This window comes from Ceratotherium simum, chromosome 13 (genome assembly GCF_057802395.1).
Source record: "Ceratotherium simum simum isolate JZ-2026a chromosome 13, ASM5780239v1, whole genome shotgun sequence".
In the NCBI taxonomy this organism is placed as follows: domain Eukaryota; kingdom Metazoa; phylum Chordata; class Mammalia; order Perissodactyla; family Rhinocerotidae; genus Ceratotherium; species Ceratotherium simum.
The window spans coordinates 55,129,019-55,147,724 of NC_141912.1; the positions used below are offsets into that span (position 1 = coordinate 55,129,019).

Sequence of the window (18,706 nt, forward strand, 5' to 3'; positions counted from 1 at the left end):
GTCACCTTTAGTTTCAAAGGCAAGTACAGATTAGAATACGTTTTTTTTTAAATCACTAAAACTCAGGTTTTAAACTGTTCTAAGGCATTAGGTGGAAATTTCACAACAGGGTCAACGGTGATTAGGAATTTTGTGCGTTTGCTCAGCTCTTGTTTGCGTGTTTTAATAAAAATAGCATGTTAGGTATTACTCACTTTGGGGCCTTGTAATCCTGGTTTTCCTGGAGGGCAAATACAGGGAGCTAGAGTTGAACCTACATCGCTGGGTCCATTGAGGCACTACAGAGACAAAAATGGAAATCAACAACAAACATGGAAAGACGCATAGATACGTATATGTACATATACATATGCATGTGCATGTGTCTGTATGTTTGTGTGAAATGCCAAAGATATCTTACATTTACTTTCCAATTTTATTTAGCTTAACCCAGTAAGAAATTCTGAATCACAAAAAGCTATGAATACTAAACTAACCTAAACGACATAAAAATGGGTTCTGTTTGTCTAATATACTTACAGTTGATGGAAGGAAGCTAAACAGTCCTACAATGCAAATATTACCTTAAGGAGAATAATAGTATCCAGGCCTACCTCACCGTTCTGAAAGAAAAACAACAACAAATGTGTTTTAACACGTTTTTAATTAAATTTCTAAATTATCTTCCAAATTTAGAGGTATTTCATTGTCCAGGTTAGAGATACATAAAGTACCAAAACCAGCAAAAGCTAAAACATTTGCTTGCAACTATCCTAAAAAATGACTTATTTATATATGTTATTACTACATTTATAGTAGGATAAAGGAAGGAAATTAACAACGATGAAGAGTGGAAGGAGAAAATTAAAATGCCAAAGCTGCTTGATATAATTACCATGTAGGAACAAAAATACCTCTAAGTGGGATTTATATGCTCTCTCGAATTTACTGGAAACCATTTAAGAACCAGAGAGAAAAGCCAAAACACATCTAAGCAAGTCATAAACGGCATGCATTAACTTTTATGCACGACTTTAGGAGAGCTTCTCACTAAATCTATTTCTTATTGAATAACACAATTTTAAATAGGTTAAGAATCTTTCCAAACAATAACAAATTTGATCAGAAAATGAGACGGCAGGAGTGAAGGTACAAAAGGCAAACAAGCCACAGGCAGTCACAGCTGAGAGCGGGGAAACAGGCATAAAGACACAAAAAAGTGGTTGTAAGAGTTCAAAATCTGCCAAGGAATTCTGTGCTTTCATCATATGGGAGGGTAATGGTAACCGGCAGAATGTCGATGCAGAGATACCAATAAAGAAAGTATGTACAATGGATTCTCAAAATGCAATAATTAAATACTTTTAGGAGAGATTTATACCCCAAGTTATAAATATTTAAAATAAACGTTATAGTGTTTAAACAATTACCTACCTAGAAAACCCAGAATGAATTATTTCTAAGAGGTTCCATCTTTGATTTTATTATAGATCTTTTAAATGTGCTGCTCTATTGTCCTAAAGTTTTCAGAACATGTGGGTTCATAAGCTATTCAGTTTGATAGGAGTAAAGGAGATGATGATAGCATGACTATACAAACTAAAAGAACCAGGCAGGGTTCAAATATCACCGGTAAATGTACATTGCCATCAAGTTTTACAACATTCTACCTTATTTGCATTAGCAAACTATATACCATTAGCAACTATACCATTTTTTGCCCAGGGGAAAAGGAACTGATTGTACACCCACACGTGTATACAATCACACTGTAACATTTTAACTTGTAATCTTTTCCCTCTTAACACATTAATAAAAATAGCTAAATAAATAGGAATGTTGCTTCTATACTAGAAACATAAGAAAATCTTACTTACATAACAACAACAAGAAAAAACTATATGTTCATCATAGTTTGAGAAAACATGCTGGTGAACAGGAAAATGAACCATTACTCTTCAGAATTGTGCTGTGTGGGTATTCTGTCCACACATTTAATCAAGTACAGAAATATATTTTATACACTGGATTTTCAGACAAAGAATCCTGTTTTTCTAGAGCAGATCCAGTCCTCCTTCACTTGAGTATGGAACAATCATAATCCGAGATGATGTGGAAAAAATATTTCCTTGTGGTCTTTCATTCACAAATGCATAGTGACACATTATAATTTTATTTCAATCATGAACATCAAAATATGTTTCAATCTATGCAACTTTATTTCTACTGGCAATTGAAAAAACAAATTAACTCCATATATAAAGTTAAGGCTCATATATCATCTGCTTTTTATTTATTGCTTTGAAAGTACTGAAGCGACGCTCGGGAGAAAATAATCTATTCTACTTACAAATCCGGGAATCTCACAAGCCGTCTCTCGGTTGTTCTGTTCTGGGTCACAGTAGATTCTCAACTTTTGGACATCAAACTAGGAACATAAACCCAGTGGAGTTACAGTTGAGACACAATCTAATTGTTTTATGAAAGCCACTCAGATACACAGAAGCAGCCACTATAGTTAGCAATCGTGTAAGGTTTAGATCATGGCGTTTAGCTAACACAATAAAAATGCAAACTTTGAATACCTAACCTATGGTATAAAGATGTGATGCAACATAACTCCTCAGGAAAACTTCTCTAGCATCACAAACAAACCTCTGATTTCCTTCAGGAACACAGTGGAGCATTTGTAGTATCCCTCCAGCAAGAGCTAGTCTAGAGAGCATTCCCTAGGACACAAAAAAAAGCTTTCCCAGGATTTCTGTGTTTATTCTAAATCTCTACAACATTCCTGATTGCATCGGGTGGGCTCAAGAAGCCATCTTTAGTTTCAGAGATTTAGTTGCTGGCATGGAGTGTTGTGTGATGAACAGACCCAGCACCTGTTACCATTTAAATATTTACTACAATTTGACACGTAACATTAATATCAGAGACCATGTGTGTAATCACACACTCGAATGTTTCAGAGTCTTCCCTTAATAGAAACAGAGTGGGAAAGACATATCTTTCAAATAAAGGATTGTTCAAGAAATGGCTATCTTTCACATAGACACTTCTCAACACACCCATAGATACTCCAGTTTAAAGAAATATCAAAAAACTACAATTTTGTGCATGAAGAACCCTAACGTGCATTCATCTAATTTTATCCTCATAGCCGCAAAGAAATTTTTATAACCCCACTTATAGCTCTAATCCTATTCCCTTTTCCAAATTCATTATTTAATCTATTCCTCTCCTGAGAAATATGAAATTAATGTTTCACAGGAACGTAGAATTCAACCCTGAACCCAGTGGACCATTTTTCTAAGTATTTTTATAAAATAGATTAAGTCTAATTTTGCATGTTTATACATACGCACAATCACACTAACGAACCGACCATATTTTGATTACGTTTCTTAAAGGAATTCACAATTAAGTGAAACACAGTTAAACGTGGTAAATACTATAATGAAGGCCAGCAAAAGCTCCATTTTATACAAGGCAAAAAGCAAATCATTATTTATCCACCTGAACAGTTTCTTCTTTCCCAGAGTATTTTCCAATTTGGGTTTGCCCGCTGATGAAGATCCCTAAAACTGGATGTAAGGGCTTGTTTTCAATTTGTTGATCATCGATATACAGAGTTACATCTTGTTCTGTTACTAAGAGACGAATTTGATGCCAGCCTTCATCAAATAATATCTACAGGAAGAAAGTATAGAAGATTCATATATAAAATTCCTAACAATCTTGTATTTTCTTTGTTCCCATTCCTTTGCTGCCAACCATAAATCCACACCACACACACTGGTTGTATTATATACTAATTCATATTCATTGGTCATTTCTTATAGAACCTACCTCATTGCCTTTGGTCAAAATGGCAGACAACAAATTTTTTAAAAATTTAATCTGCTTACCAAGTGAAGAAAGTGTGTAAACGCATAATTTCATGTATGATCTTGTACATTTCCTTAATTATATAATATACTGTTAGACTATCACAATTACAATAATGATCAAAACTTAATTGCTTTTATCACTGCATCTGTATTCTGAACACATGACTTGGAAAGTACACTTTTATTTTTAGTTTATCGGTTTTATTACATATATATTCCTCTATAGGAAATAAAATGTCCTCCTAATTAACGTGAATTCTGCATCCATTATCTGCCTGCATTTAACGTTCTAACAAATAAGTCTTTATTTCAATATCCTGTAGGACAATGTAAAATAGACTAACATGGACTTTGAAATTGACCAGACCTAAATTCAACTCCTGATGTCACGGCTTGCTAGCTGTGTTACTTTGAGGGGGAACTTAATATCCTTGAACCTTGGTTTCTTTCTCTGTAAAATGGGAACAATGGCTTTTTCCTTGGGTGGTTATTATAACTAAATGTACCTCACACCTAGTAGCAGGCACTCAAAAAATGTAAATTCCCCTCACCCATTAATCCCATAAGAATTAAGAAACAATTTTCCTTCCTTTATTGCTTTTATTCAGTAAAGCAACATTAAAATATAAAGTCGATATCTTTTCAGTCATGTTAAAATCGTGGCTTTCTTCTCCCAACACACACAAACTTGATGGTGATTCCCCACAAATACCATAGTCATACCCAGGGGTCTTTACCTTAACTCGAGGGTCAGCAAAGGTGACCACTTGTGAGCCATTAATTATGCTGGTCGTCATAAACAATAACGTTTTATCTACACCATTTAAGGTAACTGCTATTTGTGGCCTTCCATCAATGGTTAAAATTCTCCATAAATCCCACATTTTCTTGACCTTAAATCTCTGAGTGGAGACAAATACATATGATGGTGGAAGACCTTCTGGGAACACATTGCTAGAAAAAGAAGAACACGCGTAAGCTTAAAGAATTCTCAACAAGTCTACAGACATACAAAAAAAAAGTTGTATAACACATAACATTTACCTTGTGAATTCTGATAAATCAACTTTTGATGTTACTTCATATCCTTTTATCTTTGTTGGTAAAAGCTGGATTCTTTTCTTAACCTTTTTCTTTACACCCAAGCCTAAAAGAATATCAAACCCCTTCTCATCGCGAGCTGCCACTGGAATTCGTGTTGGACAGACAGATTCTATAAATCAAAAGCAGAGGTAGTAAAAGTCGATTAACCATGGATTACTCCAACAAGAAAAGAAAATCAAGGGAGAAATATTAGACAATATAAGAATAATAACAGCTATATATGCACATAAATGTATATAAATCTATGTAAATGCATTTTCTGACAAAACATGTGGGAGTGTTTTTGGCATTTGAGAGTGAAGTCTCAATTGTCTTGTTTTCCCCTTAAAAGGGGATAAAAGTAAAACAGAAATGTAGGAGGAATATTTCTTAATGGATTGTTTCAAGAGCAACACTATGCTGAAGTTTATAATTCACTATTTTGAATAGGAGGCAACCGGGGCCTGGGGGATAGTAAAGCACTGGGACAGGATTCATGACTCTCATCCAGGATTTGCTATTAGTTACTCATGTGACCTTGGGTAACTCTCTTAAATTTCTTGGATCTAGAAGATAAACTCTAAGATTCCTTTCTTGCATTCCTAGCATTTTAGGGATAAAAATTAAGTGTTGTTCTTTATATTCTTTCCAGTTTCTAGCAGTTTATAATTCTACAGTTCAAATAACATTGGTTTTAGCACTCTGGAAAAAACTTAACCGTGAGCCTTTTCTGTTCATGAAAGTTCTTCAAATGGACCTATTATCTCACCTATGATTAATTATATTATATATTTATCATATTCTCCGTAAGAAGAATCATTAAGGTTTGCATTATCAGCCATCTACCCAAATTATAAAAATATGATATGCTTTTCACTTCACTTCTCTGGGAAACTAGTGTCTCAAATTATGTGGGAATTTTTATATGGTTGAAATGTTATTAAGCTGCTATACTGTAGAAATGTTGCAATATTTTCAGATTCTTCCAAGGCCCTCGTATAATATACACATCGTGCATGATTGCTTATATTTTACAAGGCAGCTAACAGAATAAAACAAGAACAAACTCCACTAAACACACTTTAAGATAATCACTTTCTTATATAACATTAAGGAAAGGGAAAGGTATCATATTTGTAGTACAATAAAAAGTAATGAGATGGATTTTATTAGTCCAACATGAACAGTCATAACTTATACCATAGAATATTGCAAATATAAAATAACGGTTTGATATAAATAAAATTAGATGTATTCCTGGGAAGGGAGGGGAATTTTTCTCTTCAGGTCTTAAGATGTTGAGTTTTGAAGGGACCCAATCAATTACATCCTTTTTCCTCTGGTAAGCCTGGAGCTAACTGATGGGGAGATATAGGAATCAGGCAAACAGAAGATGTTGGTTAGATGCATGGTCCAGTGAGTTTCATGAGACTGCACCCCATAAATAACCACACCCACACAACAATACAGGGCTGTTTTATTTCCCACCTGGAGCAGGTGACCACTAAGCTCATGCATGGTCTAAAGAGGAAACCAGAACACACCAGCTCCACAGACCTGCTGATCCAAAGAGAAAAAAGCCAAAAGCACTTTGCCAACCATGATCAGCTACTTTTATCAAACTTACTAATCTGAAAACCTATTTTTTCATTCAGCGGTAAGGAACGAGAGAAGGTGGAGCGAGAGATTAGAATAGTTAGTCTAGCTGAAGTCCCTCCACATGAAAACATGAGGAGCAGGAATAACTGTTCCCAGTAACACGATATTACACAATGTAAATCATAAGTCAATGAATAAAATTAAATCTTTCTGGTCTTATGATGTAGATTTCTTGTTTTTTTTTTATGGCAAGGCGTGTGGTATACAGCCATCTATGAAGCTTCAGTTCAAATGTATTTGATTTAAAACCACAAAAGAAAGAAGTTCAGATGAAAAGAAAACGTGTTAAATATTACATCATAAGGATATTCAGATTTGAATTGCTCCTTTGATTTGCTTTACAAAAGAAAAGTCATAAGATGTTAGACAAAGATCTCAGACTTAAGACAAGAACCTTAGGTTTAGACCCAAGCCTCTCTCTTAACCTCTTCTGAACCTCTGGATTCTCATCTCTGAAGTGAAAATAATGATCTCCTTCACAGGGCTTGTCTGCAGATCAGAACGGATGATGTATGTGAAGTGCTTTGTAACTCCAAAATGGCATGCAAGTGCAGGGGATAAAGCAAGGATTGTGTTCATCTTTTTTCTATAAAAAAATCCTTCACATTTATTCTAATCCCCCAAATTTCATAGGAAACAGGGTGGCACAGTTTGTGAAGTCAGGAATGCCAATTAATAGTCACAATATAGCCATATTTTCATTACTCCCAGCACATCTCATTAGAGATGATGTATTTAAATAATTATATTTTCTTGAAGGAATCATTTTTCTTCCCAATTTGCTCACCTACATGGAGAACAATAAGATATACTTACACATGGGAACTGAAAAGAAAAATGTAGTTACACTGCTGAAACACTGTTTGTTTGTTTGCATTACCTAGCCATAAGAAACAGGTAAAAGAGTTTCCTTATATAAAATGCTACTTTGATTACCAACAAACAATTTTTGCAAAAACTTCAGGGAAAACAGAGGTAAATAATTAACTTCCTCATTGTGTAGAAAAAGAAATATATGTATAAGCATACAACCACATCCAGAGAGGAGAATGGAAACCAGAAATAAAAACTGGAACTTGGAAGTTACCATTTTAAGTACCAGGAAAATCATATGCTAAGAGAGACTGAATTGGGAGCTTGCTATAACACCTACAACAGGTAAGTAGAACAATCTAGATAAACCAAGTTAGTTTCAAGGAGTGTATTCAGGAGCAAGGGAAAAACACAGAAGACTTAAGTTCACAAATGGTTTCCTACTCGGACTACAGTTATAATTTCATTTTATTCCAATATGTTCAGAGAGTACTTGGAATACGAATGCTTTCTGGGATGAGTCAAGATTATTCCATTTATTTTAAACACTGGGGTCCAGTAGTATTTGATTTTCTGTTAAATCTCTGGGCTTCCTAATAAAAGTAATTCAGTCTTATCAGGATCAAAAAAACGTGCTTTATTGAAAAACTTGCCATGGATGGGGACACAAAGTCCGTATATATCTTGAGTCTAGCCAGGGCAATGAAATGTGTCCAGCTACACCTTTCTAGTTATAAGTTAATATCAAGGGGCACTGATGAACGCATTATTCCAGAACATATCTAGCCTAGTTTATAAGTGCCTATTCAATCCAATTCCACATTGCCAGATAGTTTGTGTGTCACTCCTCTCCAGAAGTCACATATTTTATTGAGAACTGGGGAATTCTATCAAGGAGATTGTGGTCAGAGACCAAAAGTAATTTCACTAATCCAGACCTGATGGTCCAATAAAACAGAGTTGTCTATGGTGCCTCTGGTACAGCTCAGATCTGTGCAAGTCGACTTCTTCATACTCTCCTGGATTGAACTTGGTTTTAATGGTAAGGCAAACAGGAGTCTATGTGTCATTGATACAAACCCGTCAATGGTGTTCAGTGGCAATTTAATACATTTGCCTTCCTGAAGGTCCCTTATATCATCATGTAGTTTAACATCATGCACAAGTTCATCAAAAAAGAGGCACAGTCACCACTGTTTCAATTTAGTACTAAGATTGTGATAACTAAGACTCCATCACAACATACTGGAAATACAATAAAACAACAGTAGCAAAACCAAAATAAATTACCCAAGTAGAAATCCTCTTACCAAAGATTAAGTAAATAACAAAGGAAGCAGCCCCAACCTCACACAATTTCTTTTCTCATTACAGACTGAATGACCTCATCCTCATTTACCAGCAAGTAATCCCACTGTCTTGAAATCTAGGTTGATTTAGAGTCAACAGTCCTTCATCTGAGGAAGGTGTCTGCCAGATGCATGCTGACAGAGAACACGACATAGTAAGCATAGATTTCTGTAACATTCCATTCAGTGATAAGGCAATGGGAAACAAGACTCCAACTAGCCCTTAGTACAAGTTGTGCACAAACCAGAAAAGTCCAAATCTTTTGCACCAGTAACAGCCTCACTGATCATAGAATACATTATTTTTTGACAATAAGAAATATAAGAAATGGAACTCCATTTGGCTTAGAAAATAGTTAAGGAGAACGCAATTTTAAAGGCTTACAAGATTATAAAAATAACTGGTTTTGCCATTTTTCATTTTAAAAGCATTGATTATGTGATAAAACATTTTTGTTATTCTTTCTGGTGTTTGAATACTATAGATGGAGGAAAGGTAATGTGTTTTGCCTTTACAAGTATACAGACAATAGTATATGTCCAATTCCTTTACCTCATTCTTGTTTTTTTTTTTTTTCATTTTTCATTTGAATAGGAAGAACTCTGGTCAGATATTACAGTGATGTATCATTTAACATACAAACTCTATGGTTGTTTTTTTTTACCCAGACATCTAGGCATCTTAACATGTCCCTATGCTTCTTTAGCACCCTGATATTAACATTCATAAAATATAGTTTATATCACCAAGGTTGGAGTCAGTCACTTAGCCCAAGATCACACTTCAAGGAAGTGATGTTGAAAAGTCAGGAATCAAACCCAAATCTGGTCCTGACTCCAGAGATTGGGTGGGACCACCATACAATCTTATGGCCTCAGGTTGATAGAAAAAAACATTAGGAGATAGTGCTTTACTTTAATAGATATTGTGCTTACTGAATTTTTAAAACTTTTTTATTAAGCTACCTCCCATATTCAGTAAAATGTCCTAGTCTTAAGTATACAGCTCAATTGGCACATATGTGTACACTCATTTAACTAGCACCCAGACAAGACAAAGAACGTGTCTAACACCTTAGAAAGCCACTTCATGCTCTTTCACAATCACCACCACCACCAGAGGCCACCACTGTTATGATTTCTATCACCATTGATTAATTTAGTTTTGTCTGTTCTTGAACTTAATATAAATGAACCATACGGTATCTTTTTTCTTATTTGACTTTTCTTGCTAAACACAACGTCTGTGGAATTATCCATGTTGTGGCACATAACAGTGATTTGTTCTCTTTTTTTGCCATGTAGTATTCCATTGCACGAATTACACTATGATGAATTTATCCATTTTCCTGTGGGCAATCATTTGAGTTGTTTCCACTTTTGGGCTATATTTAATAAAACTGCTATGGACATTCTGGAATATGTGTTTTGCTGAATATATCAACTTATTTCTCATAGTCCAATATCTATGAGTAGAATTGCTATTTCACAGGGTAGCTGTATGCTTTGTCCCAGTAGATAGTGCCAAAAACATTTCCAAAGTGGTTGTACCAATTGTCATTCCTACTATCACTCCCCTTGCCACTTCAAAAGGACAGAGGTATTGTGAGAATAAAATATGTAATTAGATGATAGATATTATACATAATATTTCAGAGAGAGACAAAGGAGGGGAGAATGGGCTAGTCATACAATCTTTAAACATTCCAAATGAAAATTATTCTGAATGTTTTCTTGTATATTCCTTTCCTAGAAATAATTAACTTATACAGCTTCATATAGATCCAATCATAAACACTGACAGCAAGGTCTATACACTATAATTTGTGTATTTGCTGAATCATGCCATAGTCATTCTACTTTTTCCAATGAATACCTAAACATTGATTTTCATATAAAATACAAATATATCATGTTTCTTTATTTGAAACATAGTTCTAGCCTCTCTAATTAAATGAATGGAAAATTCATATTTTTGGATATACTACAAACCCCTGACAATGTAAATTGCCTTCAATTCAGATTAGATTCAAATTCTTTTAATCTGCAGGTAGAATACAGAGCAATTCCCCTGAATATTTGATGAGGTTTTATGAAATATCATACCAATCCTATCCCATCTGCCAAACTTCACCCCACTTCCCACCTCTCATTTCCCCCCACCCCACCACAGTGGTCGAGAACATATGCATATGTATACCAAGAGTGAAGAGGCAGAATGGAAGAGAATCGGTTTCCTGTGAGAGGAGATAAATTAATTACATATATGTTATGAAATCATGGAAGCTAAAATACTCACCACCTCCAAAAACATCTTGGTTGTCCTGGCCATGGCTCCTGATATGTTTACCCTTAACCTTTACCCTTACCCATTCCTATTGAAATGCAAGTTGAACTGAGTAGGGTAGGGTAATATGCCAGGCCATTATTACAAAGCATTATAAGGCTTGAATTAGATAGTCATATTATCTAGCAATCTCTAAGCAAAGAGTAGTACAAAGTATGAGTAATTTTAATGGGAGGAAAAGAAATTCAGGAGAAGTCCTGAACATCATTCCAAGTTAAAGTGCACCATGGTAGAAAGAACTGGAAGGAAAAAAGCTCCAAACTTTTTCAGGATGAAAGACACCAAAGTTCCACTCAGACAGGCAGTCTTTCTCTCTCCCTCTCTCAAAGAAGATAAGGCTAAGGTTGCACAACTAATTGCCTTCTGGTCTCTGGCTTTTAGCCCCTCTTGAGCAAGTCAACAGCATATACTCTTTTAAGAAATAGATAAATTTCCTGCTTCAACCAAAAGTCAAGATGGTGGAAAATGGAACAGTAAGAACACACAGGCAGTTTTCTAGATCCTGTTCTTTAACTACCCATACATGTGTGCAGGCAAGTTGAACACACCTGAATTAAAATATGAGTCCTGAAATCCAGTAATTCAAGCCACAGGCTGTTGGAAGCCCTTGAAAACACCTAAGGAAGGTATCTTCCAGGACACAAGCAGAAATTACTTTCTTTCTCCCTCCTAATTCTCTTGCACCAAGCCCATGCCTTGTTGACTCAAAAAAGGCACGCAAGAGTGATGTCAGCAAGACGGTGGAAGATGAAGTCCCAGCCCACATTCCGCTACTGAAATACTGATTTAACAATGATATATGGACCATCATACCTTTATAAGAATTCTAGATTCCAGTTAGGATGCTGAAGTACCCCATGTGAGCACAAAGCCAAGAACAGCCTCATTGAAACAGGTAATAAGAGTAATTTTACTTTACCCACATCAATCTCTCCCCCAAGCCTAGACAAATAAGCTTCAGGAGAGAATGCCCTAGCTTGTGATGTCTTCTCACAAAGAGAAGAGTGGAACATGCATCCAATGCTCCGGCTTTTCAGAGGGCTGCCCAAGAGACTGGTTTCTGTCTTGCCTCATTTGAAGCACTGAAGGAACTGGAATCATTTGGATGCCTGGAGACTTCTGAGAACAAATAAGAGTGGAGAGTAGCTTGTTGTGGCTGGTATGGCTCAGCATGATCAGAAGAAGACACACAACTTGAGGCTTCTCCTTCAGGAGGAAGAGAAAAGAGTGGAGCATGTATCCAGCATTTCAGCCTTTCAAAGGGCTGCCTGAGGGAATGATATTGGTCTTGTCTGACTAAGGATGCTGACAGGAAACCAGCATATTTTGGAAGCCTGGTCACCACTGAGAACAAGGGAGAGTGGGGAAGCTTGTGGTTACAGAACTAGAGAACGTGAAGGGCTGCAGACAGACACCAAAGGGAGTGAGATTATGAGCTCCTGAAAAAGAAACCACCAAGCCTCTCTAAGTAAGAAATTGCTATAACAGGCCCAAAGAGTTACATCCTCCCCAAAAAAGGTCTCAGAGGCCCCCATAATCTCAAGAAAGACTGACTGGTGAGGGATTTTCCCTGTACAAAGCCAGATGGTAAAGACTGGGAGAAGTAACTGTTTTTTCAAATGTGTGGATCCCAAAACAAAGCTATGAGATACACAAAGAAATAGGGAAACATGGCCCAATCAAAGGAACAAAATGACTCTCCAGATACTGATCCTAAAGAAAAGGAGATATATTATCTGACAAAGAATTCAAAATAACCATCATAAAGATGTTCTACAAGCTCAAGAAAATGATGCATGACCAAAATGAGAATATCAACAAAAAGAGAGAAAATATAAAGAAGAATGAAATCAAAATTTTGGATCTGAAGAACTACTGAAAAATTGACTAGAGGGGTTCAAAATCAGACTTGCTCAAGCAAAAGAAAGAATAAGCAGACTTGAAGATAGGTCATTTGAAATTATCCAGGCAGAAGTACAAAAATTTAAAAGAATGAGAAAGATTGAAGAAAGCCTAAATGACTTATGGGACATCATCTAGTAGACCAATGTACACATTATGGGAGTTGCAGAAGAAGGAGAGGAAAAGAGGCAGGATTTATTTAAAGAAATAATAGCCCAAAACTTCTCAAATCTAGGAAAGGAAATGGAGATACATATTCAAGTACTCCAAGAAATCCACATCAAGACACATTACAATCAAATTGTCAAAAACCAAAGACAAAGAGAGAATTTTGAAAGCACCAAGAGAAAAGCAACTCATTATATATATTATATGGTACCCCATAAGACTATCAGTAGATTTCTCAGTAGAAACCTTACAGGCCACAAGGGAATGCGATGATATATTCAAAGTGCTGGGGAAAAAAACTGCCAACCAAAAATACTATATCTGGCAAAATTGTTCTTCAAAAATGAAGGCGAAATAAACACCTCTCAGGTTTAAAAAAGCTGAAGGAGTTCATCACCACTAGGCCTGCCTTACAAGAAACACTAAGGAAGTCCTTCGAGTTGAAATGAAAGGACATTCAACAGCAACACAAAAGCATTGGAAAGTATAAAACTTCTAGTAAAAGTAAATATATAGACAAATTCAGAATACTGTAATACTGTAACAGTGATATATAAATCATATTTAATTCTGAAATAGAAGTTAAAAGACAAAAGTATAAACAATAACTATAACTGTAAAAGTATGTCGATGGATACACAAGATAAAATGATGTAATTTGTGACATCAATAACAAAGTAAAAGGGGGGCAGGGGGAAGCAAAAATGTAAAGTATTTGTATGTGATTGAAGTTAAGTTGTTATCAGCTTAAAATAGATTGTTATAACTATATGATGTTTTATGTAACCCCATGGTAATAACAGAGAAAATACTTATAGAAGATACACAAAAGAAAATGAGAAAGGAATCAAAGACGTCACTAAAAACTCAATGAAACACAAAAGAAGACAGCAAGAGAGAAAAGAAGGATAAACAAAGCTATAAGACAGAGAGAAAATAATTAATAAAACGGCAATATTAAATCCTTCCCTATCAGCAATTACTTCAAATATAAATGGATTAAACCCACCAATAAAAAAAAATAGAGTGGCTAAATGAATAAAAAACAAGATCCAACTATATACTATCTACAAGAGATGTACTTTAGAATTAAGGACACACACAGGCTAAAATTAAAGGGATGGAAAAAGATACTCCATGCAAATGGTAAGCAAAAGATAGCAAAGGTGGCAATACTTATACCAGACAAAATAGACTTTAAGTCAAAAACTGTCAAAAGAAACAAAAAAGGGGGGCTGGCCCAGTGGCATACTGATTAAGTTCATGTGCTCCACTTCTGGTGGCCTGGGGTTTGCAGGTTCAGATCCTGGGCATGGACTTAAGCACTGCTTATCAAGCCATGCTGTGGCAGGTGTCCCACATAAAATAGAGGACGATGGGGATGGATGTTAGCCCAGGGCCAGTCTTCCTCAGCAAAAAAAGGAGGATTGTCAACAGGCATTAGCTCAGGGCTAATCTTCCTCACAAAAAAAAAAAGGAAGAAACAAACAAACAAAAAAGGACATTATATAATGATAAAAGGGTCAATTCACCAGCAAGACATAATAATTATAAATATATACGCACCCAACATCATAGCACTCAAATATGCGAAGCAAACACTGACAGAACTGGAAGAAATAGAGAGCAACACAATAATAGTAAGGGATTTTAATACTCCATTTTCAGTAATGTGTAGAACACTCAGATGGAAGATCAAAAAGGAAACAGAGGACTTGAACAACACTATAGACCAAATGGATCTAACGGACATACACAGAACATTTCACCACATGGCAGCAGAAAACACATTGTTCTCAAGTGCAAACAAAACATTCTCCAGGATAGAGCACATGTTAGGTCAAAAAACAAGTCTTATCAAATTCAAGACGATTGAAATCATACCAAATATATTTTCCAACCACAAAGGAATGAAACTAGAAATTAATGGCAGGAGGAAAACTGGAAAAATCACAAATATGTGAAAATTAAACAACATGCTCTTGAACAACCATTGAGTCAAAAAAGAAATCAAAAGGGAGATTAGAAAATATCTTGAGACCAAAAAAAACTAAAAGACAACATAGCAAAACTTATGGGATACAGCAAAAATAGGACTAAGAAGAAAATTTATAACAATAAAAATTTCCATTAAAAAAGAATAAAGATCTCAAATAAGCGACCTAACTTGATGTGTCAGGGAACTAGAAAAAGAAAAACAAAGCCCAAAATTAGCAGAAGGCAGGAAATAATTAAAATTAGAGCAAAAATAAGTGAAATACAGAATAGTAAAACAACTCAACAAAATTGAGTTGGTTTTTTGAAAAGATCAATAAAACTGACAAACTTTTAGCTAGACTAAGAAAAAAGAGAGAAGATTCACATAAATAAAATTAGAAATAAAAGATGAGATATTACAACTGATACCACAGAAATACAAAGGATCATAAGAGACTACAAAAATTATACACTAACAAATTTGATAACCTAGAAGAAATGGATAATCTCTTAAAATATGCAACCTACCAAGACTGAATCATGAAGCAACAGAAAATCTGAACAGACATGTAACTAGTAAGAATATTGAATTAGTAATCAAAAACCTCCCAATAACAAAAAGCCCAGGACCAGATGTCTTCACTGGTGAATTCTACCAAACATTTAAAGAAGAATTAATGCCAATCCTTCTCAAATTCTTTCAAAAAATTGAAGGAGGGAATACTTCCAAACTCTTTTTACGAGGCATGCATCATCCTGATACCAAAACCAGAAAAATACACTACAAGGAAATAAAACTACAGGCCAATATTCCTGACTGACATACATGAAAAAATCCTCCACAAAATAACAGCAAATTAAATTGAACAGCATATCAAAAGGATCAAAAAGGATCACACATCATGACCAAGTGGGATTTATCCTTGTGATGAAAAGATGGTTCAACCTATGAAATCAACCAGTGTGATATACCACATTAACAGAATGAAGGATAAAAGTCACATGATAACCTCAATAGATGCAGAAAAGGTACTCGACAAAATTCAACATCCTTTCATGATAAAACACTAAAAAATAACCAACTACAGAAGAAACTGACCTCAACATAAGAAAGGTCATATATGAAAAGCCCATAGCCAACATCATACTCAACAGTTAAAAGCAGAAAGCTCTTCCTCTAAGATCAGGAACAACACAAGGATGCCTACCCTGGCCACTTCTATTCACATATTGGAAGTACTAGCCAGAGATTCAAAAATAATAAAATACTAAGGAATAAACTTAACAAAGGAGGTGAAAAGATTTGAATGCTGAAAACTACAAAAAAAAAGTTGCTGGAAGAAATTAAAGAAAATAACAAACAAATGAAAAGACAGCTCATGTTCATGGATTGGAAAACAATATTGTAAAAATGTCCATACCACACAAAGTGGTCTATAGATTCAACGCAATCTCTATCAAAATCCCAATGGCCAGTCACAGAAGGACAAATACTGCACGATTCCACCTCTATGAGGTATCTAAAGTAGTCAAACTCATAGAAACAGAAAGTAGAATGGTGGTTGCCAAGGTTGGCAGGAGGGATAAACGGGGAGTTGCTGTTCAATGGGCATATAGTTTCAGTCATGCAACATGAAAAATTTCTAGATATCTACAGTACAACATTGTACCTGTAGTTAACAATACTGTACTGTACACTTACAATGTGTTAAGAGGGTAGAGCTCATATTAGGTGTTTTTTACCACAATAAAAAAAAAAGAGAAAAATTAGACTCTCACACAGATGAAGAAAAAAATCATTGCCCATCACAAAAAGGTGGTCCTGAAATAAGAAATGTATTGCAGAAAACACCTCCAGGAAAATGGTCCATGAAGATGAAATAATCCACGTGGGAACAAAGAGGTAATAATATTTTGTTCATTGTGGATCAACCACAGTAGAGTATAAAAGTGAACAGTGATAGGAAACGGCAATCCTGCTAAGCACCTCACAGTAGAAGTTAACTATTAGTCAAAAAAAATGAATTTGTCAAATGATTCAAATACAAATTACATGATTTGAGGCTGCTGCAATATAGCAATGCATTAATTTAGTGCATTAATCACAATCTAATACAGTATAAAAAGTCAAGTGCAAAAATGTCCACATATTCCATAAGTACAATTTCAAAAACTACATTTTAAAAGATGGCCATTGTACAGCATATATGTGAACTGAATAGTCACAGACATCACTTATATTCTTTTTTTGGGTATGGATGAAGAAATATTTGGCAAGATTTCAAATTTGATTTTTCTTTTTTTTACAGATTGTATGTTTTAGATGAAAGAATTTTTTACCCTTTTTAAACACAGCTACTCTTTCTTGTGTAATTAGAATTTTTTAAATAGAGAGAATGCATTCACCAAAATACATGTGTACAGAAAAAGTCTCTGAAGCAAATACTGAACAAATGTATTCCACTAAATTTATATTTTAGGATAAAAATGAATGGTAAGTAAAATTTCACTATGAAAAGTCTATTTTAATAACGAAATATACCTAGCTTCAAAACCAAGGAATTCCAGCTAATTAGACTATTAAAAATCTAAATCCCTCTGCCTGTTCAAGATGACAAAAGTCAACACAGTCGTACTATTAGAGACATAAAAAGAGTGACTGTGATAACCATTTGTACTTGTTATAGTACCTTTTAAAAAGTTTAAAGAAAATGCTTAATTTTCTATGCTTTCTTAAATAAACAATCTAAAAAAACTTTAAAATGGTTTTCTCTTCCATAGCCCCTGAACAAATATGAAGAAAAGAGAGGAATTAATTTGCTTTCTAAGCCACAATCATTTGGAAATTTTTCTATCAAATGTGAATCAACCTATTTTTGGAGTTTTTGTAGGTAAACTAGGTAAAAGCCTTTCCATTTTACACGAATTTTTTTTTTAGGTATGTGGTAATATTAAATGCCTGTCATCTTTTTTTTTTTTTTTTTTTGGTGAGGACGATCAGCCCTGAGCTAACATCCACGCCAGTCCTCCTCTTTTTGCTGAGGGAGACTGGCCCTGGGCTAACATCCGTGCCCATTTTCCTCCGCTTTTTATGTGGGACGCCACCACAGCATGGTCTGACAAGCGGTACATTGGTGTGCGCCCGGGATCTGAACCCAGGCCGCCAGCAGCGGGGTGCACACACTTAACCGCTGCACCACGGGGCCGGCCCCAAAATGCCTGTCATCTTAAAACTAAAAGATATAAACAAATTACTCTCCCCCAAAATAATATGAACCTGAACATATCTATATCCTAACAGGATTAATGTTTACCAAAAATCAGAACTTTCCCACACCATGGAGTTACCATGAACGTGAAGTTAGATTTTATGGAATGATAGAAACATAAGTAATAGACTGGTAAGTACTATATTTTCAAATGTTCTCTCACAGCTAGTGGGAGTTTAAATCTCTCTCAAGTGCAATTGTTAACATTTTTCCAGAGCTTTAAAAATGTTAGTAATTTGACCTTTGTTTTCTGAAGGAATAATGAGAGAT

The 18,706-nt window shown here is 35.1% G+C and overlaps 1 protein-coding gene across 1 annotated transcript in view; it reads right to left on the bottom strand.

Moving 5' to 3' along the window:
- The window catches only part of COL21A1 (collagen type XXI alpha 1 chain), a 165,119-nt gene that overhangs the window by 94,077 nt on the left and 52,336 nt on the right, over positions 1-18,706 (bottom strand). The window contains exons 4-9 of the mRNA XM_087438735.1: positions 4,914-5,082; positions 4,607-4,823; positions 3,496-3,669; positions 2,330-2,407; positions 594-602; positions 195-278 (exon numbers count right to left, since the gene is read on the bottom strand). Coding sequence (XP_087294861.1) covers positions 195-278; positions 594-602; positions 2,330-2,407; positions 3,496-3,669; positions 4,607-4,823; positions 4,914-5,082 — 731 coding nt within the window. The remainder of the gene's footprint in view (positions 1-194; positions 279-593; positions 603-2,329; positions 2,408-3,495; positions 3,670-4,606; positions 4,824-4,913; positions 5,083-18,706) is intronic.